The sequence below is a fragment of the Desmodus rotundus genome, chromosome 13, assembly GCF_022682495.2.
Source record: "Desmodus rotundus isolate HL8 chromosome 13, HLdesRot8A.1, whole genome shotgun sequence".
Taxonomy (NCBI): Eukaryota; Metazoa; Chordata; class Mammalia; order Chiroptera; family Phyllostomidae; genus Desmodus; species Desmodus rotundus.
This window is the reverse complement of record NC_071399.1, coordinates 12179564-12204544: the sequence shown is the minus strand read 5'-3', so window position 1 is coordinate 12204544 and position 24981 is coordinate 12179564. Positions and strand designations below refer to the sequence as shown.

The following is a 24981-nucleotide window of genomic DNA, read 5'->3' as shown; positions in this document are numbered from 1 at the left end:
ATAGGAGGCTACAAATCAAAAAAATCAAAGCATGCACATCAAACTCAGTGAGTAGTCTCACTACCAAGCTGCCAAGCTTTCTCGTACACAACCGCCCAGAGTTTACATAACCTGTGCAACCTTCCCACAGTTCCTTTGGCATTATGTCCAAAAATTTGTTTAAACCTTTTGACCTAGAAATTGTGCCTATAGGAAGCTCTCTTTTAAAAAAGATTTTTTAACATAGCAAAGGTATACTTACCAGAATGTTCTCACTATGTTATTTAAAATAATAATAAACTAAATGTCTAAAAATTGCAAATAGGAAGACTGACTGTTATAGTCATATGATATGATATTATATAATGTTTTAAACAATATAAAAATAAATAAACACTATAAAATATATTTATTGGCAGAATAATACAATCTATAGTATGGCTTCATTTTTGTTATATATATATTTAAATGGCTCATTTCCTCTACATTTTCCAATTTTAAACAATGAAATACATTAGTTCTATAAGAATTTATTAAATTATGCAGATGAGAAAAACATCTGAAAGAGCATTTTAAAACTTAATAGAAGAATGTTAGGGCAATGGGGTGGTAGGCGTGTTTTCCTTTTTGTCTTTTTTGTAAATTCTCTGCAATGTTCGTACATTACTTTCATCACTTAACGTATTTTTTTAAGTGAATAGGGAAACCAACACTGATTTGCAAGCCCATCATTAGAGAGAACGTGGGGTTAATCCTGCCACTCCTGCTTCCCTTCCTCTCCATACTCCTTCCTGCAAGGGTGGACACATTTCTCCACAGTTCTCTAGGGAAGCCTCTTGGGGACCTTGTGTACCAATCAAGAGTTCAGGCAGTACAGAGCAGAGCTGGTGCCAAACTGCCATCAGTGTCTCTGTGACTTCCCCACTAATCACTCACTGGGCTATAAAAAGACTTGGTGGGAGAACAGGGCCTGGCCGGCTCTCCCACCAAAAAGCTTGGCCATGAGGTCTGCCCTGGGCCTGTCTGCGTTTCCATTTCCTCATCCATTAGAGGGAGGGTGTGCAGGAGACGGTCTCCCAGGTTCCCCTGTTCAAACTTTCTGATTCTAGGAGCAGGTAGGAACTAGAGCCAGCAATAACCAAGAAGGACATAGAAATCCACCTATCTGTATCTATATGGGGCTTCGAGAATGAAGGAGGTCAAGCAGGAGTCAGGCTAAGCTGTGGGAAATCATGATTGCATTGGGATTAAGGACCCGGCTTTCACTAAGTGAAATGCCTCCACTTACTCTATAGTCTCTATTCACATCACTGAGCTGCCAATAATCATTAGGGAGGCCCATGCGCTTGTACTCTTCAGCAAGGTCGATCAACATCCAGCCTTGCTCTCTTTCTTCTTTATCCAGCTTGGGGTTGAATGAAAAGCAGTATAACTCTTCGTATTTAACTGCAAGGAAAGAGAGAATAAAGCCTAATCAAGCTCAACCAAAGCCAGAGCCAAATCTCTTCAAAGCACCTCTGTCTGGGCTGGAATACAGGGAGACGTCAGCCCAGCTCCTCGCCCCTGGGAACCCAGGAGTGCCCCATCTCTGTGGGCAGGGTGGCCCACCTCCTCCCAGCCACAACAGGAAGACCTGGGACAACTACACTCAACTTTGCAAGAGCTTCTTTCATTTTAGAAACAAGGTCTTCTCCATCTTGTGCTTTTTTTAAAAGTTGCTTTTGAAAGCAAATATATTTTCCAGACCACACAAAGTATAAAGCATAAATATGAATTAAGAAGGCATGCATTCATCAGACATCAAGTTTATGACTCCTTAGCTTGGGTTTGGAAGGGCCGCTGGGAGGTGGCAGATGCCCAGGCCAATGCCACATTTTGATGCTCACAGTATTAAAAAAAAAAAAAAGTTGAAAAAAACTGTAGAATATATTTATATATTTGCACTGAAAACATTTGAACTTTTTACGACTACATAAATGTCACGGTTATGCTGCTCATACAATATTTATGGGAGTCATAAAAAAAATAGTCCCCCAGTGCATGGCACCCTGGTCAAGAGGGGGAAGTTGAAGGATACAGAGCGAAATTCTTCTTCCAGTTCTGCCCGGATATCTTTGCCTTTTATGCCCGTGAGGCCGGACACATAACCCCACCCTCGCCAAAAGGATCTGGGATGTGGTCTCCTTGCTCATGGTGTTCTTTGTTGTGGGCAGCATCTAGTCCAGGGCTGTCTCTCCAACAGAAATATAAACAAGCATGCCTGCCACTTACAAAGTCCTTGTAGCCACAGTAAAAAACTAATAAGGAACAATGAAATTCATTTTACTAACTTATTTAACTGAATATATCCAAAATGTTATTTCAACATGTACATAATATAAAACTTATGGATACTTCGTATATTTTCTTTTGTGTTGTCTTTGAAGGTCCACGTGTCTTCCACTCTTACCAGCTCATCTTAGTTCATTCTCGCCACACTTCGCACTACAACAACTGCGAACAGCCAGTGGCTACCCTACTGGACAGTGTACATCTAAGCCCTTCTGGTGATTGTAAATCATGGCTGATAACTCGCCAAACCCTTGTTTCAGCCTAGCTTTGTGCTAATTAAATGCATTAACCCATCCAGTAGGCATCATGATGGGCCTCATTTGATAGGCAGAAATCTGAGGTATAGGGTAGTTGAGGAATGTCCCAGGGTCACACAGCAAGTCACTGGGGAGTGGATTTAAATCAGGTGATCTGGCTGTTCAGTACATGTCCCTAATGCCCCCCACACTGCTCCTGTAAGGCAGAGCCTTCTCTCGTCTGCCCAGATGGACCACTTCTGTATCTTTTCTCTCCTCGTTCCATACCCTGAGTCCTCCTGTTTTTCTCCAATAGATTCCTTTCTCCACTCAGTTTTCTCAGGTCCCACATTTATTCCTTGATATGCTGAAGCATCAGTGTGGACAGTTTAATGCTCCTGAAGGCCCTGTACCTGGAGACCCGGTAAAGACGCTACAGGAGCACATAGGCAGCCAGAGATCAAAGCTCCGTTTCAAGTGGAGAGCGATTGCTACTGAGACCGCTCATTGACAAGGAAGGAGAACGATAAGGATCACATTTGCAGTACTGAACGTTTTCATCAGACACGCACTTTTTTTTTTTGTAGAAATGAAGTTCAAAGACTGAGGTGTATCAGTGAGATAAGCTACGTTCCATTTCAGTCTCTCTTGATGCCATATTTCTACACTTCAAAATTTGGAATACGGGTGATTCCAGCAGATGAGAACACACACACACAGAGGCACGTGCACACACAAACACCAAGCAGACACCTTCGGTAAAAAGTGTTCCTTGTACTCTAGTGGGCAGACCACATGCAAGACTGAGATGCTGTTCTGGGAACAGCTGTCTTCACACGGACACATCTTTTCCAGCTCTATGTACCATTTTCGTGAGTCAAGCTTCCGATAGCATCCTGTTAACCACAAATGCGATTTGTCTAATATGCCAAAAGAATCTCTTGAGAAAGCCTCAGTTCCCCAAATGAGAGAAGAGCTCATGAATACAGAGTAATAACGGAAGTTAAGTTCCCTTGCTTAAATATTTACAAATAGGTTTAAAGGTAGAAGAAGAAATATAACCTGGCTACTGAGAGTTTTCTGTGCATGGGCTCAGGCAGGTGGTCATTGGGAAGGGGCAAGGATACTGGATGTAAATTAAAGCGAGAATAATTTGTAACAGGCATGAAGAAGATCACTCTTGGACTGGGAGGCATTAGAATGGACTTCTACTGGAACTGTGAAATTTTTGCTCTCAGTTGTTTTTTAGGAAAGGGGTGATCAACCATACCTCCAGCCCACTTTAAGTAAAATTCTACATGAGGGCGGAGAAACCGACACTCTTGTCAGCCAAGTACAGTCTTGTTGATGCAGGCAAGCTTCCTACCCAGAGGCCGGCCCAGCAGAAGGCTTCAGTTGAGGATCAGAGAAATTAAAATACCATTAACACAGTCATAAATTTTACTGAATATTTTCCTTTCACAATATTCTGTTCCCCTTCCCTCATTCTCCTGCAAAACACCTAGCAGCATGTTTAGTCAGTGGTGGGAGAGTAAGTTAAAAACAAGAGTAGGGCTGGAGAAATCTCCAGTCTTTACAGAATCTGAACTTTGACAAAATATCCACTTGAGGAAGGTCAAATCCCTGATCTGTCACCCACTCTCAAAACAGACATGTTACATACTCCACGGGATTTTCACATCACCAAGTCTGGGCATCACACCCAACATCAATCATGTTAGCTGTCAGTGACCACAGGTCTCAAGAGGAGGTGCACTGATGGCCACACCCCCTAAGAGCCTGGCCATGCCCCCAGGGCCTAATTACTAGGAGGACAGGGGAGCTCCTCCAACTAGAAGCAAAAAATACTCAACACGCCTTGGCCTGGGGAAGTAAACCGAATGCACATCTCTAACTAAATTTTGTTTTCAGAGAAGGTGAAGTGTAAGTTATTCCAGTATTTATTTTATTGACCTACTTAAATCATATAATTGTTACACAAAGACAGGCTGGAAGGTTTTGCTATTATTCAGGAAAAAATAATGACAGTTTCTGAAATACCACATTCAATTCAGAATGAATAGCACTTTGGCTATGTTTCTAGAAAAGCCAAATCAGTGTCTCAGGACTAAGGAGACAGCAGGAGCCGGACCCAAGCACAGCGTGTTGACTGGTGGTGTTCCACCAACATTGTAGCACGGCCGTTCCTCACTAACACAGGGGAGCACACGTCTCTGAGATCCCTTCAGTACTGTGGTTCTCGTCAACCCTTCGCCCTCAGGTAATCCTGCCTCCTACTTCCTGGAGAAGATGCAGCCCTCTAGGGGAAACTCTTTCAACTTTTACTCCATTGAGAGGAGACTCTTTCATCCTGGAACCACCACGCCCACACATGTCCCTGTCTGTGCATCCAACCTCTGCTTCTTCCCTCCCCAGAGAGGGGAAAGGGTGTTCATGCCACAAAGACGAGAGCTGGGGGTAAAACAAGGACTCAGGGAGGAAAGAGAAATAACCAAGTTTGCTTGCCAAGCATCCAGCAAAAGGTGATGAAAACAATATTTGGAAGGGGTGGCATTTCCTCTTACTATAGACTCACTAAGAGGGAAAAAGTAATTTAATATTAAAATCAAGAGGACTTTAAAAATAAAAAAAACTTGTAACAACCAATATAACTATTGAATAACACAATTACATTATTGGTGGTTTCCCTTACACAATTTTTAAAAAATTGAAAGGAAAAACGAACATGAAGGAGCATCAGCAGAATGGGAAGGCCAGGTGAGGGAAGGGAAAAGCCATGAGAAGGACGCAGAAATTCGGGTGTTTCAGAACCAAAGTAAGCACTGAAAGCTAAATTGCTCTAAATGGCCTGCTTAATTCGGGCAACTCAAAATAAATGAACTTGAAAACCATTTAAAAGGGGGAGGTGAAGATAACACAGCTATTATTGGATTTCACATACTTAAAATAAAGCTAGTGAGACCATTCCTGCTTATTTTCAACAAACAAGTGTTGAAACTAAACATCAGGATGGGGGAGACTAAGACTTAGGGGAGAAGAGCTCGTGGACCCAGAGGTGAGTACCATCAGTGAAAAGGAAGTTACCACTGTGAAACCTGCTTCAGCTGCAATGACTTAAAGACAGTGAAACATTATATTAAGCAAATGATATTATATTAATTCTGAGATTTTAAAAATCATAATGAATAGCAGAAAAATTGGAAACTAAGATAAACTGAAAAATAGTTTAGTAAAAATGGGGAAATAAAAGACATAGTTTAAATGTTAAAAGGTCCACAGACACTACAGAAGGAAAGATAATTGGTATAAAAATAAACCGCAGGAAGCAAATTGGAGGAGAAAAGAAAGAACATGGGAAAAACGGAAGCCTTCTGAGCAATAGGGGCCTTTTAATCAGAAAAATATATTTCCTAATTAGTACTTTGGGGCTATGAGGTGAACTTATTTTCTCATTTGGGCCATACCATCATTTTACCCGAAGTTATTTCTTTACTGAGAATTAAGGAGCTTACTGAATTGGGCTACATTGTTATTTTTTTTTTACTGGAATCCTTATAGTTCATGACCAAACTCTTACCATTCTTAATTCATACAAAAGGCAAGCCAATAAAATCTTGCCAATTTTTTTAGTCATTTGATTTACCCTTCTCCCAGAAATCCTAATTTAGGGAAGAGAATTGTGAGAGCTTTGAAAATGTCTCCTTTGTAAGCCTTGACTTAAATGGACTCTCAAATGGTTTTTCTTTTGTAATTAAAAAAAATCATCTTCTACAGGACCTTGTGGTTAGCTCTGTCCATAAGGGAAACTGAAAATATGTGATTTGTGTTGGTGACTAAGCACGGAGCTATATTGTACCGCTAGAATTCAAAGTATTCTACACACACACCAGACACACACACACACAGAGCCCTCTTTGATCTCTGGCTAATCTAATACCTGATTCCCAAAATTTCATCTTTAAGAAAAAGTGTGTATTTTCAAAATCAGGGGAGGACTGATTTTCCTCCCTGGGGATCCCTCACAATGGCAGTCCTGGCGCTCGTTGTCAGCAGGCGCCAGAGCCCTCCCTGGCCCTGTGATCTCGGAGCCACTCAGCCCTTTCCCAGGTCCCCAGGCTATTCCTAAACCCCATTAATCCGGTCAGAGCACATGTATCATCCACAGCCTCCATTAATCAGTGACACAGAAACTGCTGGCCCACAGTCGTCCCCGCGTTCTCGGCTGCATGCAACCTAGCGTGCATCTTCCCAGACCTCTGTTCCAATTATAGTGCCGCCTGCAAAAAGTTCAGCCGCTTTTCTGGCTAACTCTGCAGTTCTTTTCAACACAGTAAGACAAAAAAGCTTCAACCAGCTGCCTTCAAAGAGGAGCAAATAAAGTCGACATCGTCAGACTCCGATGGCTCCCTGGCACCATTGTCATGACCTAACTTTGGCCCTTAGCTGTCTACAGATGAGACGGTCACAGCGTAAGAAACCAAGGACTCAACCCAATGCCTTGAAGAGTTTATAATCAAACTGTTGGTCCCGAATCACAAAGCATTTAGCAAAACTACATGCTCATTCATATTCTATTTCCTTACTAATGACTTCTGGGGAACACTACCGTGAATATGACTTTTATATAAGTGACCTCTTTTCACTGTATTCTCCCAAGAAACTTCAACATGTATTTCTTTCAAGCAAAAGAATCCCACGGCTCACACAAGCCACGTGGGGAGACAAGAAACACTTCTATAGAAGGGCGCAATGGGCTAGAAATCTGAGGACCCAGGAGAGGAACTGAGAGCCATGCTCCTCAAATCCACCGCACTTTCCTCCCAGGACACCCCAGGAGGTGCTGTTTAGGAGATCCAACAGCTCGGTACTTTGAATAGAGTTACTGATGTGAACAAAGGTCTAGTTACACCAACCTTGGGAAACATCGATTATGATCCAAAAGCAACAGAAACCAAACCTTGGAAGCCCCAAGACGGGAAAGACTGCATTAGAATCGTTGGATATCAATGTTTGCCATATGGAACAATTCATCAGTTTGGTCTTAGACCTCCATTAAGGTCACTTGATTATCACAGGATCAGAAAGGCATGATTTTAAAATGATTTCGCCCTGAAAGGCAAACGAACACACTTCTCACCCCCAGAGATAAAGAAAATACTAAAAATAATGAAAGTGGTTCATGAGAGACAGCTCAGAGGAGCGGTATTATTCAGGTTTCTGGGCCTCATCTGGGGCCTGGGAGAGCATATGGTTCCTACAACACCACATGATTCTCAAGCACGATATAAACTTCTTGAACGGGATTTGTGGGCTGTTTAAGGGTGAGTCCATATGAAATGCCGGGCTCCTCTGCCCTACCTGGCCTTGCAAGGCGTATCAGAGAGATGTACACGTCGTGGCAGTCCCTCTCCTGCGGAATGATGAGTTGTAAGAGCTGAAAGTTCTTGCAACGAATAAGCAGATGGCATCCTGTAGCTGTCGTTGCCTGTTTTTCAATGGTGGAAATCTGGCTGTGAAGAATCTACAACCGAAAGTTAAGGTGGATAAGCTCAGCACAAATAACTGATGAGTGTGACAGGGAGTGGCCCGGATCTCGGAGTCACAGAGATAGATAGGCAGCACTCCCCACCCCCAGCTGGCTCAACATCTGAGCTCAGATAACAAGAACTGAGATGTTTTGGGAACAAACCAACTGTCTAATTTTATCATTTTACTTTTTTTTAAAGATTTCATTTTTATTTTAGTTTTTAGAGAGAGGGGAAGGGAGGGAGGAAGAGAGGGAGAGAAACATTAATGTGGTTGCTTCTTGAGTACCCCCTACTGGGGACCTGGCCCACAACCCAGGCACGTGCTCTGACTGGGAATTGAACCAGAGACCCTTTGGTTCACAGGCCGGCACTCAATCCACTGAGCCACACCAGCCAGGGCTCGTTTTTACTTTTCAGTGCCGAGCCTTCTGATATCCAGGCTCATTATGTGAAACCAACTATCCAGCATGCCATTTTGTACAAGTCCAGGTAAGGGAACATTTTGGTTGTCCAATGTTGATTGAGGTTAATGGCTAAAATTAAACAAGGTCATGAGAAGTTAGTAAAATAAACCTTGCAATCAACAAAAGCTGGAGATTACTCCACTGGGAGGGGCTCCACCATGCTCCTGAATTCCACATGGAATGCTCAAGTTCAACAGCAACTTGTGCTTGTTTTCTAAGCTGTTGGGGGTGGTGAGGCCAGCTGCAGAGGAGATTTATTTTAAAGGAAATCATGCTGAAGGGCATCTTTGTTGTTTCAGGAGGGTCTCTGCTTAGTCCTCAGTGATAGCGTTTCATTCTTTAAATTCCTCTCCAGTAAGTAGGACCTGTCACCTTCTGCTGAAAATATGACAAGGTCTGTGGAACACAGAAAGGGCCAACTCTACACTTCAGGGGTTCTGGTGCTGCTCATTACGTCACGGTGAATTGGCTGTATAAAATAAAAAATATCCAGTGGTCTCATTATTAAGGAGCAGAAATACCTGATGCTAGGACTCTTCCCTAGCTTTCCTTTGCTTTTTTGGTTTTTTAAATTATCAGAAAAGTGGAGATAACAGGATGCAATGACTGTATCTGGCATACTGACATTTTGAATCTCTACTCAAAAGCTGTGACAAGAACCACTTGTATCTCTGGCTATTTACAGGTCTGCCTTTGATGATGGCCACATAATTAGGGTTTACAATGAATAAGGAGATGTAGATTCGACTCTGTACAGAAAAGGGCAAAGATCACATTCCCAAAACAGTTCTGTGAATACCCAAACACCAAAAGCCCACCCACCTCACCCTGGGGCCAAACCAAACAGTGGAGAATCAAACTTCACTTCAAATAATGTAAAGTCCGAAAGAAGGAGTGCATACCCAAGTTTCTTTTCTTGTGTCAGGCGCATTTTCCACGAATATGACGTGAGTAGCCGTCAAATACAAAGTACCGAGGGCTGCTTTTTTAGAGGATACTCGGTCTACCAAGCGGACATTTTCGACCTGGGAAGATGAATTTGACACAGCCATAGTTAAAGCACAAGAGCTAGTCACGGAAAGAAATAACAGGTAGGCAACCTTGCACTTAATCCAAAATACAATTTTGAAAATTCTCCCAATACGAAAAACCCAAATTAGCCCCTTAAATTACTCAGATCATAGACGATGATGAATCTGCAGATAAGACAAAAATTCACCAATTGTTTAAATATAATCGTAAATGTACTGCAACAGACTTACAGACCCTATTCTTTAAGGTTACTCTTTCTGTGTTTTGACTAAGTCAGAGTTTTCATTTCATTGTTTTATATAATTCTAATTTAAGGCAGGAAATGTGTGCATCAAAGTTCTGAGTTTACACAATAACTGTATAAATTACTTTCTATTAAAAAGGAAATAATGTAGTTTCCTATGTGTTTCTCAGTTGTAGAAACTGTCTCGAGGCAGGAAATACATATCTACATCTGGGAGCAAAAATTATCAAAGAAATGTTCAGCACGCTTACAAGGAAAACTTCCCAAATTAAGATTCTCACATTCATTTATAATAAAATCTGTCTGATACATGGAATTCTTACCACTGAGCTAATTTGAACTGTTAGGAGTGATTTCTTGGAAACCATTTTCATCAAGCATGCATTTCTTACATGCAGAGCAATTTCAAGGATGCGTGCGTTAGGATCATGCCGATATGAAATGTAGCGGGAGTGATAAGACAAGCTCTAAGGGACAAGTGAAAACGGAAGACAGGCAGCGGCTCAACCCTCATCCTTCAAGTCAGGGTGGTTCTTTGCTTCCATGAGGCAGCTTAGGGACTAACGAATCATATTGGCTCCATCCTCAGCCCAGTGGAGAAGCTGTGGTCCTGCTAGAACTGGAGAGCCCAAGGCCTCTCAACTGCTCCAGGGGGGGCCCAGGGTGGGGATCTGACCTACCCAACACTGCTCAGGACAACTCCAAGGGCAAACAGCACTCAAGACACCTATCACTTCTGTCTCCTCTGAGTCCTTAGAATAGTTCCTGAGGCCTTGTGAATGCCTATGATCCGTAAAGATGCTCATTGAAGAACCTAGCAGCTTACCATTTTAAAAAGTATTTCTTTTGTTACTAATATGCTCTTTCTTTTATATGGGTGCTGATACCTGAGTCTCTTTTGTGAATGGTCTTCATATCCTCGATTGACTTCCCTGCTAGATGATCATCATTTCTCATACATTTATCAGAACAGTTTCTATAGTAAGGATGGTAGCTTATGGCCCACTTCTTATGTGTTTTTACGTCTTTAACAAGCTGTTTTATTGGTTCCACTAATTTTTTCAATGAAGTTATTTGGATTATCTGAGTAGAGAGGAATATTTTCTATAATGATTTGCCCCTTTCTTTCCAGTATTTATACCTCTTTTTCCCCAAGTTTAATGATGTGAACTAGAACCTTCAAAATGACAATGACAGTGGTGACAGCGGTCATGCTTGTGTTGTTTTTTGTTTGTTTTTTCAATACAGTTTTATTGCAATATGACTCACACTCCATACAATCCACCCATTTAAAGTACGCTATTCAGTGGTTTTAAGTATGTTCACAGCATCATACATATCATGATTGTGTGACCGTTGTCACAATCAGTTGTGAAGCATGGTCCTCTCCCCATGCAATAAAAGACCTGTGCCCATTAGCAGTCTCCTCCAGCCACCCAGCACTAGGCAACCATCACTCTAGGTGCTGCCTCTGCGGATCTGCCTGTTCTGGGCATTTCATGTAAATGGGAAGTGTCATACTTTGTGACTGGTTTCTTTAACTTAGCATCGTGTTCTCAATCTATGTTTTAACCCGAAGTGATCCAATTTTAGAATCTATTAGTACTTCATTTCTTTTTAATGCCAAGTAATATCCCATTATATGGACACACCACATTTTATTTATCCATTTGTCAGTTGATAGCCATTTGGGTTGTTTTGACTTTTCATCTATTGTGAATTTTGTTGCTATGCACATTCTCGTACAAGTGTTTGTGAGGATATGGGCTTTAATTTGTCTCGGAGATTATATATATATATATATATATATATATATATATATAGAGAGAGAGAGAGAGAGAGAGGTCTGTCCAGAAAAATCCAGCCATTGTTAATATAACAAGAACAGTTTGTACATCAGTACAACCTGGCAGCCAAGGAGAGTGGACTGGAATGCACACGTGTGAACAATGATGACTTCACTGTGCTAGTCAGTGGGGGTGGTAGATGCCATTGAATGAGCATGTTGCATTAAGCTTGAACATTCCTCCACAGAAACTATTCAGAAGGCTGCAGCTATGGGTAAATGGTGATTGGCAGCTTCATCATGACAACGTGCCTGTTCATGCATCACGTCTCGTACAGAGTTTTTTGGCAAAACATCAAATCACCCAGGTGGCTCAGCTCCCTTACAGCCCAGATTCGGCACCCAGTGACTTTCAGCTTTTCCCCAAACTGAAATCACCTTTGAAAGGAAAGAGATTTCAGACCATTGATGAGATTCAGGAAACTACAGCAGAGCAGCTGATGGCGACTGGGTGAACTGTGTGAGGTCCCAAGGTGCCTACTTTGAAGGGGACTGAGGCATCATTGTCTTATGTACAGTATTTCTCATATCTTGTATCTTCTTCAATAAACGTGTCTATAACACGTGTTATAATCTGTTTTTGATTACAGCCATCCTACCAAGTGTAAGATGTCATTTTATTGTGACTTTGATTTGCATTTCCCTGATGATTAATGATGTAGAGCAACTTTTCATGTTTTTGTTGGGAACACCCCCATTTTTCACCATTGAGTTTGATGTTGGTATTTTTTTTATCACAGTGTGGAAGTGATCTTAGTTTACTAAGAGTTTTGATTTTTGAAAATCAGCAATAAACATTATGCCATTTTAAGAGTATTCAGATGAATATTTGCTTTTTACTTTAGTACTGTGTTATCAATAACAGCAAAGATAGCTTAACCTTTAAAGAAATCTTAGAATCTTAGTATATGACCAACTTGGGAATAGTGTATTGATATTTTAATATTGCTTACATTTTATCTGTGATAAGTATTTTGCTTTGTTTTCATTCTTATTTTTTTCTTCTTTGCTTTTAAGAGAGATTGGCATATACTAACCTATTTGTGTTACTTATATTACATGAATTCATCTGGGTATGATTACATCAATTAATTAGAAATATTTCAAAATACAAAATATTTATTGAGACACCTACGGATGCCCAAGGACATGCTATTAATGTTAGAGGGAAATGAAGGGAGAGAGAGAAAAAAGGAGAAAAACATCGATGTGAGAGATAAGCATCGACCAATTGCCTCTTGTATGAGCACCGACTGGGAACTGAACCCACAACCTAGGCATGTGCCCTGACCAGGAATCAAATCCGCAACCTTTCAACTTACAGAACAACGCTCCAACCAACTGAGCCACATCAGCTAGGGCTCCAGACACTTCTTTATACACAAATAATTCTCTAATAATTATCTCAATTTCTCGTATGGTTATAAAGTCATTCAATATTTCCATTGCTTACTAAATCTCATTTTTACATCTATTTTATTTACAAATTATCTTCTAATTGCTAATTTTCAAATTCTTACAATGTTTTAATTCTTATCTGCAGATAAATCTCTCTCTTCATGTCTTCTCTCGTGTTCTTATTTTCTTGTGGTTAGATAAGCAAAGGTTTTTCTTCAAAGTAACAGGTCTTGGATTTCTTAATTTAATAATTTTTCTCTCTCCTAAGTGTTAATTTCTGCTTGTGCTTGTTAATGCAGGTCTTACCTTTCTTTCCTCGAGGATATCATGTGTTTTTTGTTCCTTTGTTTATTTCCAAACTTTCAGGTTTAATAGTGAGCTTGTTAAGTTTTATTCTTTTTGTTTAGTGACAAAAACTTAAGTCCAATCATTTTCCTCCAAATAAATCTTTGGCTGCAGGTTTTATTATTCTTACTTTCTAGATGGACCATAACTGGAGTTTTTATTTCTTCTTTGACCCAAGAGTTTTTAAGGAGAATATTTTTCAATTCCCCCATGATTGGATTATTTTATTTAAACATTTGTCATTGAACATTCTATTTTAAACTAGCTGCAACAAAGATATTATGGAAGAGACTTGTGGGAAGAGAGAAGGAAGGCGATATATTATTTTTGGAACATTTCTATGGGAAAAAACTAATTTGCATGCTAAAATGTGCCTAACTAAATTAAGCGGAGGTCCAGGGGTGATACACCAGTTAACAATATCTAAAAATGAAAATCAAGTAATTTCCCTGGTACTTACACTAATGACACAAAGTTTTATTGAGACAATCACATTGAACATAAGATACTATTTTGAGAAAAAATATTTAGTATGAATTATTCTCCCTATCAAAGTGAAGGAAGTACCTATACCACTTAGCTTATTTTTAGAAAACCTCCGTAGAACTGAGCAAGGATTGCAGATGATCATAGATTAGAATACTTAATGAGATTTTTTTCCATGTTTTCATGTTAACTTTGGAGGATGCTGTAGGAATATTACATTTCAAAAGTTGGCACTAGTTTTTACAAGTCCCACAGCTGTCAGAAGCAGTTCTGAAGCAGGGAGAGGAATAAAGAAACAAAAAGCAAATAAGGAAACACCAACAGCATGGTTTCCCAGTGCTGTGTAACAACCAAAGAAATGGGTGGTAAGATTTAAAATTTAGTTGTCTGAGAAATTCTGTGAAGACCAGGAGCGCTGCACACTTCCACCACATGGTGTGCGCGAAGGTAGCCAGAGCGTTCTGGACTGTGACTTGAGAGCCGGTCAACTCTATAAAATGCAATAAATCTCAAGAATTTTGCCATGGTCTTGAAGACCCACGGACTCAATATTCCTGCCTCATTGCTCAGTTAACTTAATTCTATTGCACTGACACATATAACAACCTATATGGTAATAAGGCCTCTTTCAAACTTGGAGAGAGATGACTCTTATGAAACCAGCAGCTTCCCTAGACAAAGTTATTGCAGTTCATTTGCATGTTCCTAGGAACACATAGGAACGTAGTATGTCTTAGTATGCTTAAGACGTACTAAGTATTCATGCTCTGCAAATGGCAGCTCAGCTATGCAAATCATATTACAATATATCATTAATTCTTGGGTGTACACTTTTCAGCTTCTGACACTTCTGAAAATGCAACGCATCTTATGATTAAAGTGGTAAGAAGCCATGTGCCATTTAAGGGGCAGTGCTTTTGTCTCTCTTCCTGGTACATAAAATCCCGCTGCATCTTAAAGTCACTGACGCTCTAGCTTTGCTGAAATGCAGTTAAGTTTGTAGTCGTTGGCATATAAATGGTATCTGAAACCATGGGACCAAAAGATGTTACGTAGGGAAAGTCTGTAAAGGGAGAACAGATCTGAGGAAATGCAACATTTAAAGGTTGGATGAAAGAGAAGGAGTCAGAAAAACCAACTAGGAAGGAATGGCCAGTTAGGAGAAAAATCAGGGGAGAACGATGTCAAGGGAGCATGTGCAGAAGCAACGATCTAAGAGAGGAGTGTTTGTGTCAAACGCTGCTGAGCGATCAAATAAAGCAATACCCATACAATGCACATGGAGCTCCGTGACATGGAAGACGGGGAGTCCTTAGCAGGTGTGGTCCTGGGAGCACGGGCTTCAGAAGCCATCACACAGCGGCTGGAGCGGTGAGCTCACAGAAGCTGAGAAAGTAGAGGTCCCAGTCTTTGCAGAAGTGAGGTCAGACTGGGTGGAAGCCAGAGGGGCACAGCATGGCCTCTCAGACTCCATCCCAAAGCAGTCAACAGCCAAAGCATGCAAAGAGCTTTCCAGAAGCAACTGGCATGTTAAGACGTTTCCAAGAACGAAGCCTATTAATGACGCCAGGGAGGGGGCATCTCCAGATGAGATGCACACAGGATAAAAAGTAACTCCCGTGAGGAGTAACTTGTGAGGGATATATTTTAAAGGGTTAGATTAAAGGACAGACCACTGGGCAAGGATTTATCCTGCTTATGCTGAGGTCTTTCTCCTCCAGCTTAAAAACTGGTCTTTTCAAAAAAAAATTGAGGCATATACTGATTTATGTAATGTTTTAAGATTCAGAAATATAGAAGGAAGGATAGAAAATCATCCCTAGTCTCAAAGTTCAGGCACAAGCACTGTGCATCTTTTGGTACATTTTAGAAAGTATCTATCAACCTCATTTTAAGCGTTGTTGGATTAGGTAGTGAAGGGCTGGGGCGATAACCCAGGGGTGGGGAGGAAGAGTCTAATGTCAGCTTTTTGCTTTATGAACCTTCCCTTGGCCCCGGATCTTCAGAGGATTGGGCTTTGTCCCATAATGCCTTGATGAGCTGGGGAGGCCTGTGCAATTAAATAAGGGGCAGGTTCTGATTCTGCATAGCAGTGTAGTGGCTCAGAGGGGCATAAATGTTTGCTGAAACACTCTCTACCCTGAACAAATCCAGTGAAAGTGGAAGATTGGGCCAGAGGTGAAAATGCAAACCTCCAGGGGACTTGGCAGAAATTCTGGGGAGAGATTTGGACTTGCCAAGGGGATACAATGGGGGTGTTCTAAATAACTTTACCAATATCTTGTGGATCAGGCTGATCCCAGGTGTCACTGGCTGATGTAAAAATTATCAATAATAATAATAAAAGCAATAACCAATACGTTCAGAGTACTGACTCTGTGCTAGGCACCGTGAGGCCACTTTGCATATCTGACCTCAGTGAATCCCCTCAGTAACCCCAGGAGTTAAGATCTTACACAGTCCCCTTTTCAGGTGTGTTTGGAGGCCTGACAGGTTTCCCCAGCTGGTAGGGAAGGTCTGTCTAACCCTAAAGTTCAAGCTCACCGAGGCAGTGAGCACTGCTGAATACCTTTGAGGTCAATGCAGCCCTGTTATTCAAGATCAACATGCTTAGAATAATCAATGAACAATTATTTCAAGCAACTTTATACATGAAATAAGAATCTGCAAATAGAGTGCTTTAAGACAAAAATATACTGTAAAACCACATTCACAAAGCACCATCGGAATATGCTTTGAGATAAACCCCAAGACAGAAACCCTGGGACTGGGGCACAAGAGCCCAAACACTGGCCAGGGAGGCCTTCAGGAATCTCGGGATGGAAAAAAGCGAGAAGACCAAGCATCCAATTCAACAGAACACCCATGTGCTGCGCCACGTTAGGTTCTGAGAAAAAGAAATGGGTAAAAACGATCGAGTCTGTCTCTCCCCCCAAATCGTACAGACTCCGTGGAAAACACTGTGCCCTGGTTTAATGGCCTTTTCATTCCATCCCTGCTTGCTTGGGGTTAGATGGAGAAAAAGAAAGAAAAGAAAAAAAAAGAAAGAAAGGAAAGAAAGGAAGGAAAGGAAAGAAAGGAAAGAAAGGAAGGAAGGAAGGAAGGAAGGAAGGAAGGGAGGGAGGGAGGGAGGGAGGGAGGGAGGGAGGGAGGGAGGGAGGGAGGGAGGGAGAGAGAGAGAAAGGAAAGAAAGAAAGAAAGGAAGGAAGGAAGGAAGGAAGGAAGGAAGGAAGGAAGGGAGGGAGGGAGGGAGGGAGGGAGAGAGAGAGAGAGAGAGAGAGAGAGAAAGGAAAGAAAGGAAGGAAGGAAGGAAGGAAGGAAGGAAGGAAGGAAGGAAGGAAGGAAGGAAGGAAGGAAGAAAGAAAGAAAGAAAGAAAGAAAGAAAGAAAGAAAGAAAGAAAGAAAGAAAGAAAGAGTTCATGAGTTTTTCTAGGCCAAATTCAAAAGCTTCAGTGAAAACACCAGATCCCACATGGAAATGCCAGGCCTGCAATGGAGCAGCCGGCTGGGGATCACAAGTCCAGCTCAGTCCTTCCCTCGCCTCCTGGAATCAGGAGGACCCTGTAAATCACTGCGAGACAGAGCCTCTCGGCAATTCTCCATCACACCCCTGACTAATGGCAGGCTTCACAGAATAGGAGCCTTTGTGCCCGGCAGGCCAGACACTGGACTGATGAACACACTGGGTCCCAGAAGCATCCTAGACGCTCTGGGAAAGTAAAGCTGTTCTGCAGGATGAGAAGCCCAAAGTGCAGGGAAGGGTTACTTGTCTTGAAAAGGACAGGAGAAAAACTTACGGCCCTCGCTCTCCTTGGGCCAAAGACGCTCAATACCATACAAATTAGGCTGTAGGTCACTGCCACTCGGGGGAAGAGATCCAGAGGTTGTTGAACAGGGAAAAATCAAAATGTCTGCAGCAGCCAAAACCTAAAACGAATTTATGTTCCAATCTAAGAAAAGCAGCTAGATAAATAGTTTGTCGTGCTAAATTTGGTATCATGACATTTTCTGACTGTACCAACATGAAAAGTAAAGTATTTGTCTCTGAGTCAGGAGGTCTGGGCCCTCTCGGGTTCTGGTTCTGAGTTTGAAACTGAACTGCTGGGCACAGGCTCCTGAGTTACTGTCTCTGGGTTTTGACTTCTGCGGAGGACCTGACAGGTACTCCATGCCTGTCTCTTGCCTCATAGGCCACAGTTCTAGCCCAGTGGTACCACAGAGGAAAGCTAGAAGGCACAGAAAACAGCAACAGTGAAAATACACACAATAATGACTCCATATTAAACCCTGCAGAAATTCAGCCTCTCAGTAACGTGATCGGCCAACAAAACGCTGGTGATCTCCTAAGGACAGGAAGCACCAGCCTCTGCCCAAACAGGAGCTGCACAGGTCGCTGAGACAGGCCCAGAGGCCGCGCTGAAGCCCACGTTCAAGGCCCGAAGGGGCAAGAGGCACGCACCCGCCCAAGCACAGTGCTTAATGTGTGAAAGAATTTTGGTTGCCTTTCTTTAACCATGGACATCAGATTGAATCTTTTAAAAAGTATTATAGTTCATCTTAATGCTCACATAACTCTCTAAGATAAAATTTAAAAAGAATTATGTAAAGTATATGTTTGTATCAGAGTGCCAACCTGATTTCTGAAACCATAATACTTAAAAATCCACCTATCTAGCCACCTTTTTTTTTTAAGTCTAATGATGATATTTGAGCCACATGGCACATGGACCAATCTGGCTTCTGAGTGCCCACCCAGGAAGTTTCCACACCACCAGTCAGAAAGCAGCTCAGTGACAAGGAGGACTGGTGCAGAGACCAAACTGGAGACCACCGCACTAATGAGGAGCTAAAGGTAAAGGCAGACTTCGTCTTTCTGAAAACATGCAATTGTAAGCAGAACACATGAAGCACAAAATGTGTTCAACACAACAAATGTGCGTGTGCATACGGCAGTTTAAAATGCACAATAATGAATGTCCGTCCATTAGACTTGGCGTGATGGTGGCACAGGGATTAGGAAACCGTGGTGAAGGCTACACAGCTGGGCCTGGCAGCTCCCAGGGAGGGAAGCTGCCCTTCCGCATCCAGGGTCTTGGGTATGGAGGCTGTTCTGACCTAAAGCAGTGCCCACCAACCCCCACTAGTAACTGTTGAGAGTCACAATCGGGCCAACCCAGGACTCATTTTCCAGAAAAGCTGACGGTAAAGAAGGAAGCATGATTGTGGCAGATTCCTTTCACCTGAGTCCTCCCTTGAGCAGAGAGGGCAGAAGAGGGAAGGGAAATAATAATAACAATACTTGCTGCCTTTTACTGAGCAACTACTGCATGTCAGGCATTGTACTAAGTGTTGTCCACACACTGTTTGCAGCCCTCACTGGGAGGGAAACATGGTTAGCCCATTTCACAAATGATAAAGTAGAAGGGCGTGAAGCGTACATCGACTGCCCAAGATTCTACAGCCAGACCTCTCTGGGACTTGACCTCTTCAGTCCAGTCCTAATACTGCAGAGTAAGGAAAGGCAATGGCTCAAAAGCCTACCCTCCGTTTCCCCTAAAATGTCAATTAGAGAGTAATTCGGTTGACAAGGAAAAAGCCCTGGCTGAAGCCAAAGCCTTAATAACTCAGTACACAGCAGCTCGGCGAGGCATTTGAACCCCCTGCTTGTTCTGGAGGAGCAGACCCCCAGGATACCAGGTAGGCCTGAGGAGCCTGGATACCTGGGTGGTCCCAGGACTAGCTGGCCAGAGTCCTGAGGTGGGCACTGGTGTGTTGCAGATCAGAAGGTGCAGGGACCCGCAGCATGGGGATAAGAGCTTCAGGAGTCCAGTTTCACGTGTGACCAGCCACGCATTAACGATAGAAACGGCCACCCTATTAGAAATACGAAATGGTAGGTGTCCCGGGTGCTAAGACGCTCTAAGTTTGAATCACAGCTCCTGGACGATGAACGATTCCACCCACGAGTACCTGCCTTTGTTAGAGAAAAAGCACACGTCTCAGGAGTTAGTGATAAACAGTCGTCACTGGTAAATCCTCAACAAAGTCCTCAGAGATTTCCTTTTTGTTCCCACTGCCTGATCACCTCGCGTCTGCGCCTTCGTTTCCCCTGTTAAAGTAGCAGCCACGACAGCGTATCCAACAAACACGGACTACTCAATTATAGTTGCACAGTACGTTGACGCAGAAGAAAAAGTGAAACAATAAAAAGTCAAAAATCCTTCAGAATATTAGAATTGTTATAATCTGTTACGCTAGCAGAAAAAAAGATTTGATTTTCCAGTTTAAAAAGAAGCACTTTCAGTTCTGACTGGTATATTTGAAAGTTGCTAAGAGAGACCTTAAAAGTTTTCATCTAAAGAGAAAAAAATTTACTGTGTAAAGTGATAGATATTTACTGAATTTATTATAGTAATTATCTTGCAATACATACATATATCAAATCATTATTTTTACATACCTTAAACTTACATATTTTAATAAAACTGGGAAAGTAAAATCATATTGTAAAATGTTACATAATAAACTTGCTTGCGAAAAAATAAAAAATGTAATTAAAAGAAGCATTTTCCCTTATTTACATAAAATTGCTTAAACAAATAGAAGATGGTAGTCATGGAGCTTCAGGAATCTTCTACTCCAGCTATTTGGTACAAAAATCAGGAACACCAATCTTCCCAAAAGGCAGACTGCCTCTGTTTAAAACTGTAAAACCAATGAAAGTATTTTCCCAGGACCATTTATTCAGAGGTCAGATATTGAGGGAAGGGCAAAAATCACAAAGAGCCCTCCAAGAAAATACAAGACACGCAACCAAAAGAAATACAAGATTCTGCCCTTCACAAACCCCATGAACGATTGTTGCTGTAACACAGAGACAAATGCTCGTGGGACGCGCACACTGAGACTGCATGGAAACAACCCTATTTTCAAGCTGCCTGACAAAGTAACTCTCTCAAACATGTATCCTGTCATGAAGCTAAATTATTTTTTAAACACAAAGTACTTATGAAAGAACCCTCTGAAAATTAGATAGCTCCCACCCACCAGTGTGAACGTGTTTAATTTAATTAGTTTATTAATTAATGTTATTAATTTGTGGAGCGTCTACTCCGTACCCAGAATGTTTACCAAAAGGCTCCTCACTAGTAGCAGCGCCTGCAGACTATCTGACTCCCCCGCTCTCTGGCAGGGCTCTTCCAGCAGCCAGAGAGACATCTCAGCCTCATTCGGCCGAAGGCACAGCGGGTTTTCTGGAGTGCACATCCACTAATGTCAGTGGGGAAGCCAGCTGCAGACTGGCCAGGGGTTCAATGCCCCAGCTCCTCACCCTGGCCTCTCAGTCAGGCCCCCTCCCCACTGGATCTCAGCTCTCTGCTGGCCATGGTTCCAGCAATCAGCCTCCCCTCCTACCACATCCATGCCCAGCGGGATGGCGGCACCACCCACTGCTTCCCCCGTGCCCAAGCAAAGACTGGCTGCGTTTCACTGGGTCACATGCTTACCCTTAAACAAGTTGGTGTGGCCACGAGAATGACATGATGAGTAGGCGGACTGAGGCAGATGCCACATACCAAACACTCATGGACTGAGAGCAGAGCTGGCGTGACCCCTCAGAGAAGCCAGGGAGGATGGAGGATGGCAGCCAACGCCCAGCACACTGTCACCCAAGTACTCACCACCCCCCCACCCCGCACACCTTCATCACAGCACTCCCTCGTCAAAGCCTCAATGGCTCCCCTGCCGTTTATCAGGGCCTTCCACAAGTGGGCTCTACCCTACGCTGTTAGCAGGTGCCCTTTAATACTGCAATCCATCATCAGTACCCTATGTTAGATGCTATCCCCCAAAGATACATCCATCCACTGGAATGTATACATAGGAAGATAATCCTGCCTTCTCTTCCTTCCTCAATCAACAGGTGCTTAGCCGCAAGAGCCTGCACCTTCCATTTGACCTCCCCAAGCACCAGCTTCTCTCTGGACAGAGCCAGCACCAGCCTGGATAACTGCAGTTGGAGGACTGAGACCTGGAGAGACTAAAACAAAGTTTGGAACAGACTCATACCCCAAGGGGCTTAGACACACCAGGGGTAGACATTGGTAGAAGAGTTCATCCTAGTAATCTGGATCTGATGTTTACAGGTCAGGTGGAAAGGAAGGATGGGCTCCTCCGGGCTATCTGGTTATGCTAGCTGTGCAGAAGGATGATGAAAATGAACAAAGATTCTGAAATTGTGTGCACATAAGAGGGATATTTAGTGTATCAGCCTCGAAAGTAAAGAATCTATGTATTTCCCAATTTGTTGGAAAATCATAGTCCTTTCTCCACAGAGCAAATAAGGTACCCAATATACATGTTTCTATAAATGTCTCAGCCATCTACAAATCTCCAAATAATTCCAATATCTATGGTTGTACTCTGTGAAAAATGTAAGCTTTGCAAAATCTGCTTTTAAGAGAAGGAGAAAAATCAAATTTCTTATATAGATAAGGATATTTTTATCCAGTTTAGGTCAAGGTGAAGAAAATATCTTGATGGCTCAGCTAGTCTTGAATGCCTATAAATGGTTAGGTTGTTGAGTTCCACCTACCTGTGCAATTGTTAAAACAGGAGATTGGACCGGCATTTAACTAAACTTTGAAAGTCCCAAGAGGGATACTAAAGCTAAAATAGTTAGTGATACAGAGAAATAGCTAGTTAAGAAATGTGAGTGCTAGGGATTCTTGGAAAAGGCAGAGAAGAGAAGAGGGAGCCCGCTTTTGCTCCAAGGACTCTATAAACATCGTGCCGGCAGCCAGCTATCATAAATAAAGAGCCAGCCACTTGAGAGTTTTGCGCAGGGCCCATAGAATTTATTTTGGTAGGATGACCCTGGATGTGTAGGCTTCAAAGAACATGCGCTCTCGAACAAGAGGACTGTCCCAGGATTTATTTCAACACCACCTTAAAATAACCTTGACCAAAAATACCATTTCCAGCAAGCACAAATAAGAGAAAAAGAGGAAGAAAGATGTCAAGAGGAGAATAAATGAAGAGCAGATGCTGGGCCCACTGTAACCTGGAGAATAGACGTATGGGGTGACCTATTCAAGATAGCTGGTCTAACGAACTATAGAAATGATCCCTGAAAGTATAGACTTTCAAGATAGCTGGTTTAAGAACAATAGTCATTTAAAAGAAAAAGTATGGAAGAGTAAGACCTTGCTAGGAAGCAATATAGAAAATCAAAGGCTTACATTATTGTGATGATTTCCCTGTAAAAATATTTCTCACAGTCTAAAATGCTTCTGAAGTTGACGTATTTTTGACAAAGGCACTCACAGCAGTCTAAATCGGCTACTTATATAGCGCTTTGGGAACTATAAGAAAACATCTTTCCAAGGCCAGGTTGTGCCAAATGGGACTTACAGCTGGCCCAAAGAGAAGAGGCAGCCTGGGCACAGAGAGAACCAAGTCATACACACCCCACCCCCCATCTTCTAGCAAGTCTCAATGCCAGGGGATCGAGGGGTACAGCCTGACCATGCAGGGCCAGGCCTGGCTCCAGCTCATTTACACATTCCCATGCCTCACCCCTGGGTTCCAAGCCTCCAAGGACAGACTCCATAATTGGCACCACATTTTTCTCTTTCTCCTCTTGCAGGACAGCCCTCTGGAGCCCATCAGTCCCATTCTGGGAAATGAGATAAGCAGACACAGGGACAGGAAGCTTCTTCTGAGGCCCCATAGGAAAGGTTGCACTACTGCCCTGTCACCAAGAGCCCTGAGTTACCAAGGACACTGAGGACCCCATTCAGCCAGCACAGACAGCATGCTCCCTCTGGCCTAATACCCAGGACCTGCCTCCTTAATTCCACCTTTCCTCCGCCACCCCCATCCACAGTGGTCTCTACCCTTTGGATTGCTGTGACCCCTCTGGTCATTACCATCTCCTTCCCATTTACCCTACACTGCCCATGACATGCTATTTTTATTGTACCACACTAACTGTTTCCAAGAAATGCAGCGTGGGGCAAAAGAGGGTCACAATTGTGAGTATGCGAAACACAGCTATTCTTGTATTATTATTTATTATTCATTGTATTACTTTCCATACAAACAACTCTAAAACTACTTTTTCCCCACCACCCCTATGTGTTTTCAAGGGAGGCACCAGGTTTCTTATCCCGACCCCCACCCCCCGTAATATTCCCGCAGCACCAAGAAGAATGCTAGGCCCACACTTACATCTGAACTGATAGCAGGAGAAGGAAGTGGGACGTAGAGTCCTTGGCTTCCTGGCTTCCTGAAACAATAGACCAGCACAGAGATTGCAGAGCAACGTACAGCCTTCACCTGTAGGGTCTTTAAGGACAGGAACTACGTCCATTTTCCCCCCACCTTTGTATCCTACTGCCTAGCACACGTGTGTGCTAACATATTTGTCCCGTGAATGAAAATGAACACCACTACGGTGAAAACAAAGCAGGTGAAGGCATTTAGGTAGAACCAGATATGATGAACTGGGAATGCTTTTTTTTTTTTAATTTGAATTTTCAGACAAGAAGGTGGGGAATATTCAATTGTGGCAGATGTTGCAAGTACAAGAAACAGAAATGCAAAAAAAAAAAAAAAAAGAATTTTCATCTGCAGACGTGAACACTAAATGCCACGGAACTAAAGTTTCTGCCTTTTTTCCACAGCTGGGACATAGTACGCGGTTGTAGTTTAACATGCAGTCTGCAAAAACCAATGTGAACACAGCCAGCAGGTAAAAATAAAACCGCACCATTAAACTAGATCAGAGGTTGTCTGTGTGTTTGTGCTAAATCCAATTAGTGTTCATACTGGGTGGAAGTTTCCCAGTTGGTGTGGAATCTGAGAAGTTTTGAGAAAGTTCATTTATCTTTGCTCCAGGTCATGTGCTCCTAGTGTGGCTGCTGTATATGAATACATAGTTCAGAACATTCTTTATTTGGAAATCTGAGACTTTTCGAGACACCAGTGTCCTGCCAGTGAAGGGTCCATGGTGGAGCTGAACTTGAGTTACTGTGCAGAACGTTTCTGCATGCTGGCAGTTGCAATATGTTTTGTGAGATTCCTTGGGATT

At 42.5% G+C, this 24981-nt stretch overlaps 1 protein-coding gene across 2 annotated transcripts in view; it reads right to left on the bottom strand.

Annotated features, from left to right (window-relative positions):
• The window catches only part of MTMR7 (myotubularin related protein 7), a 77595-nt gene that overhangs the window by 43811 nt on the left and 8803 nt on the right, over window positions 1-24981 (bottom strand). The window contains exons 2-4 of one of the 2 annotated variants that reach the window (XM_024562735.3): window positions 9441-9563; window positions 7905-8067; window positions 1268-1425 (exon numbers count right to left, since the gene is read on the bottom strand). In XM_024562735.3, the coding sequence (XP_024418503.2) occupies window positions 1268-1425; window positions 7905-8067; window positions 9441-9563 (444 nt within the window). The remainder of the gene's footprint in view (window positions 1-1267; window positions 1426-7904; window positions 8068-9440; window positions 9564-24981) is intronic. The other variant, XM_045197168.2, reaches the window with a different exon arrangement.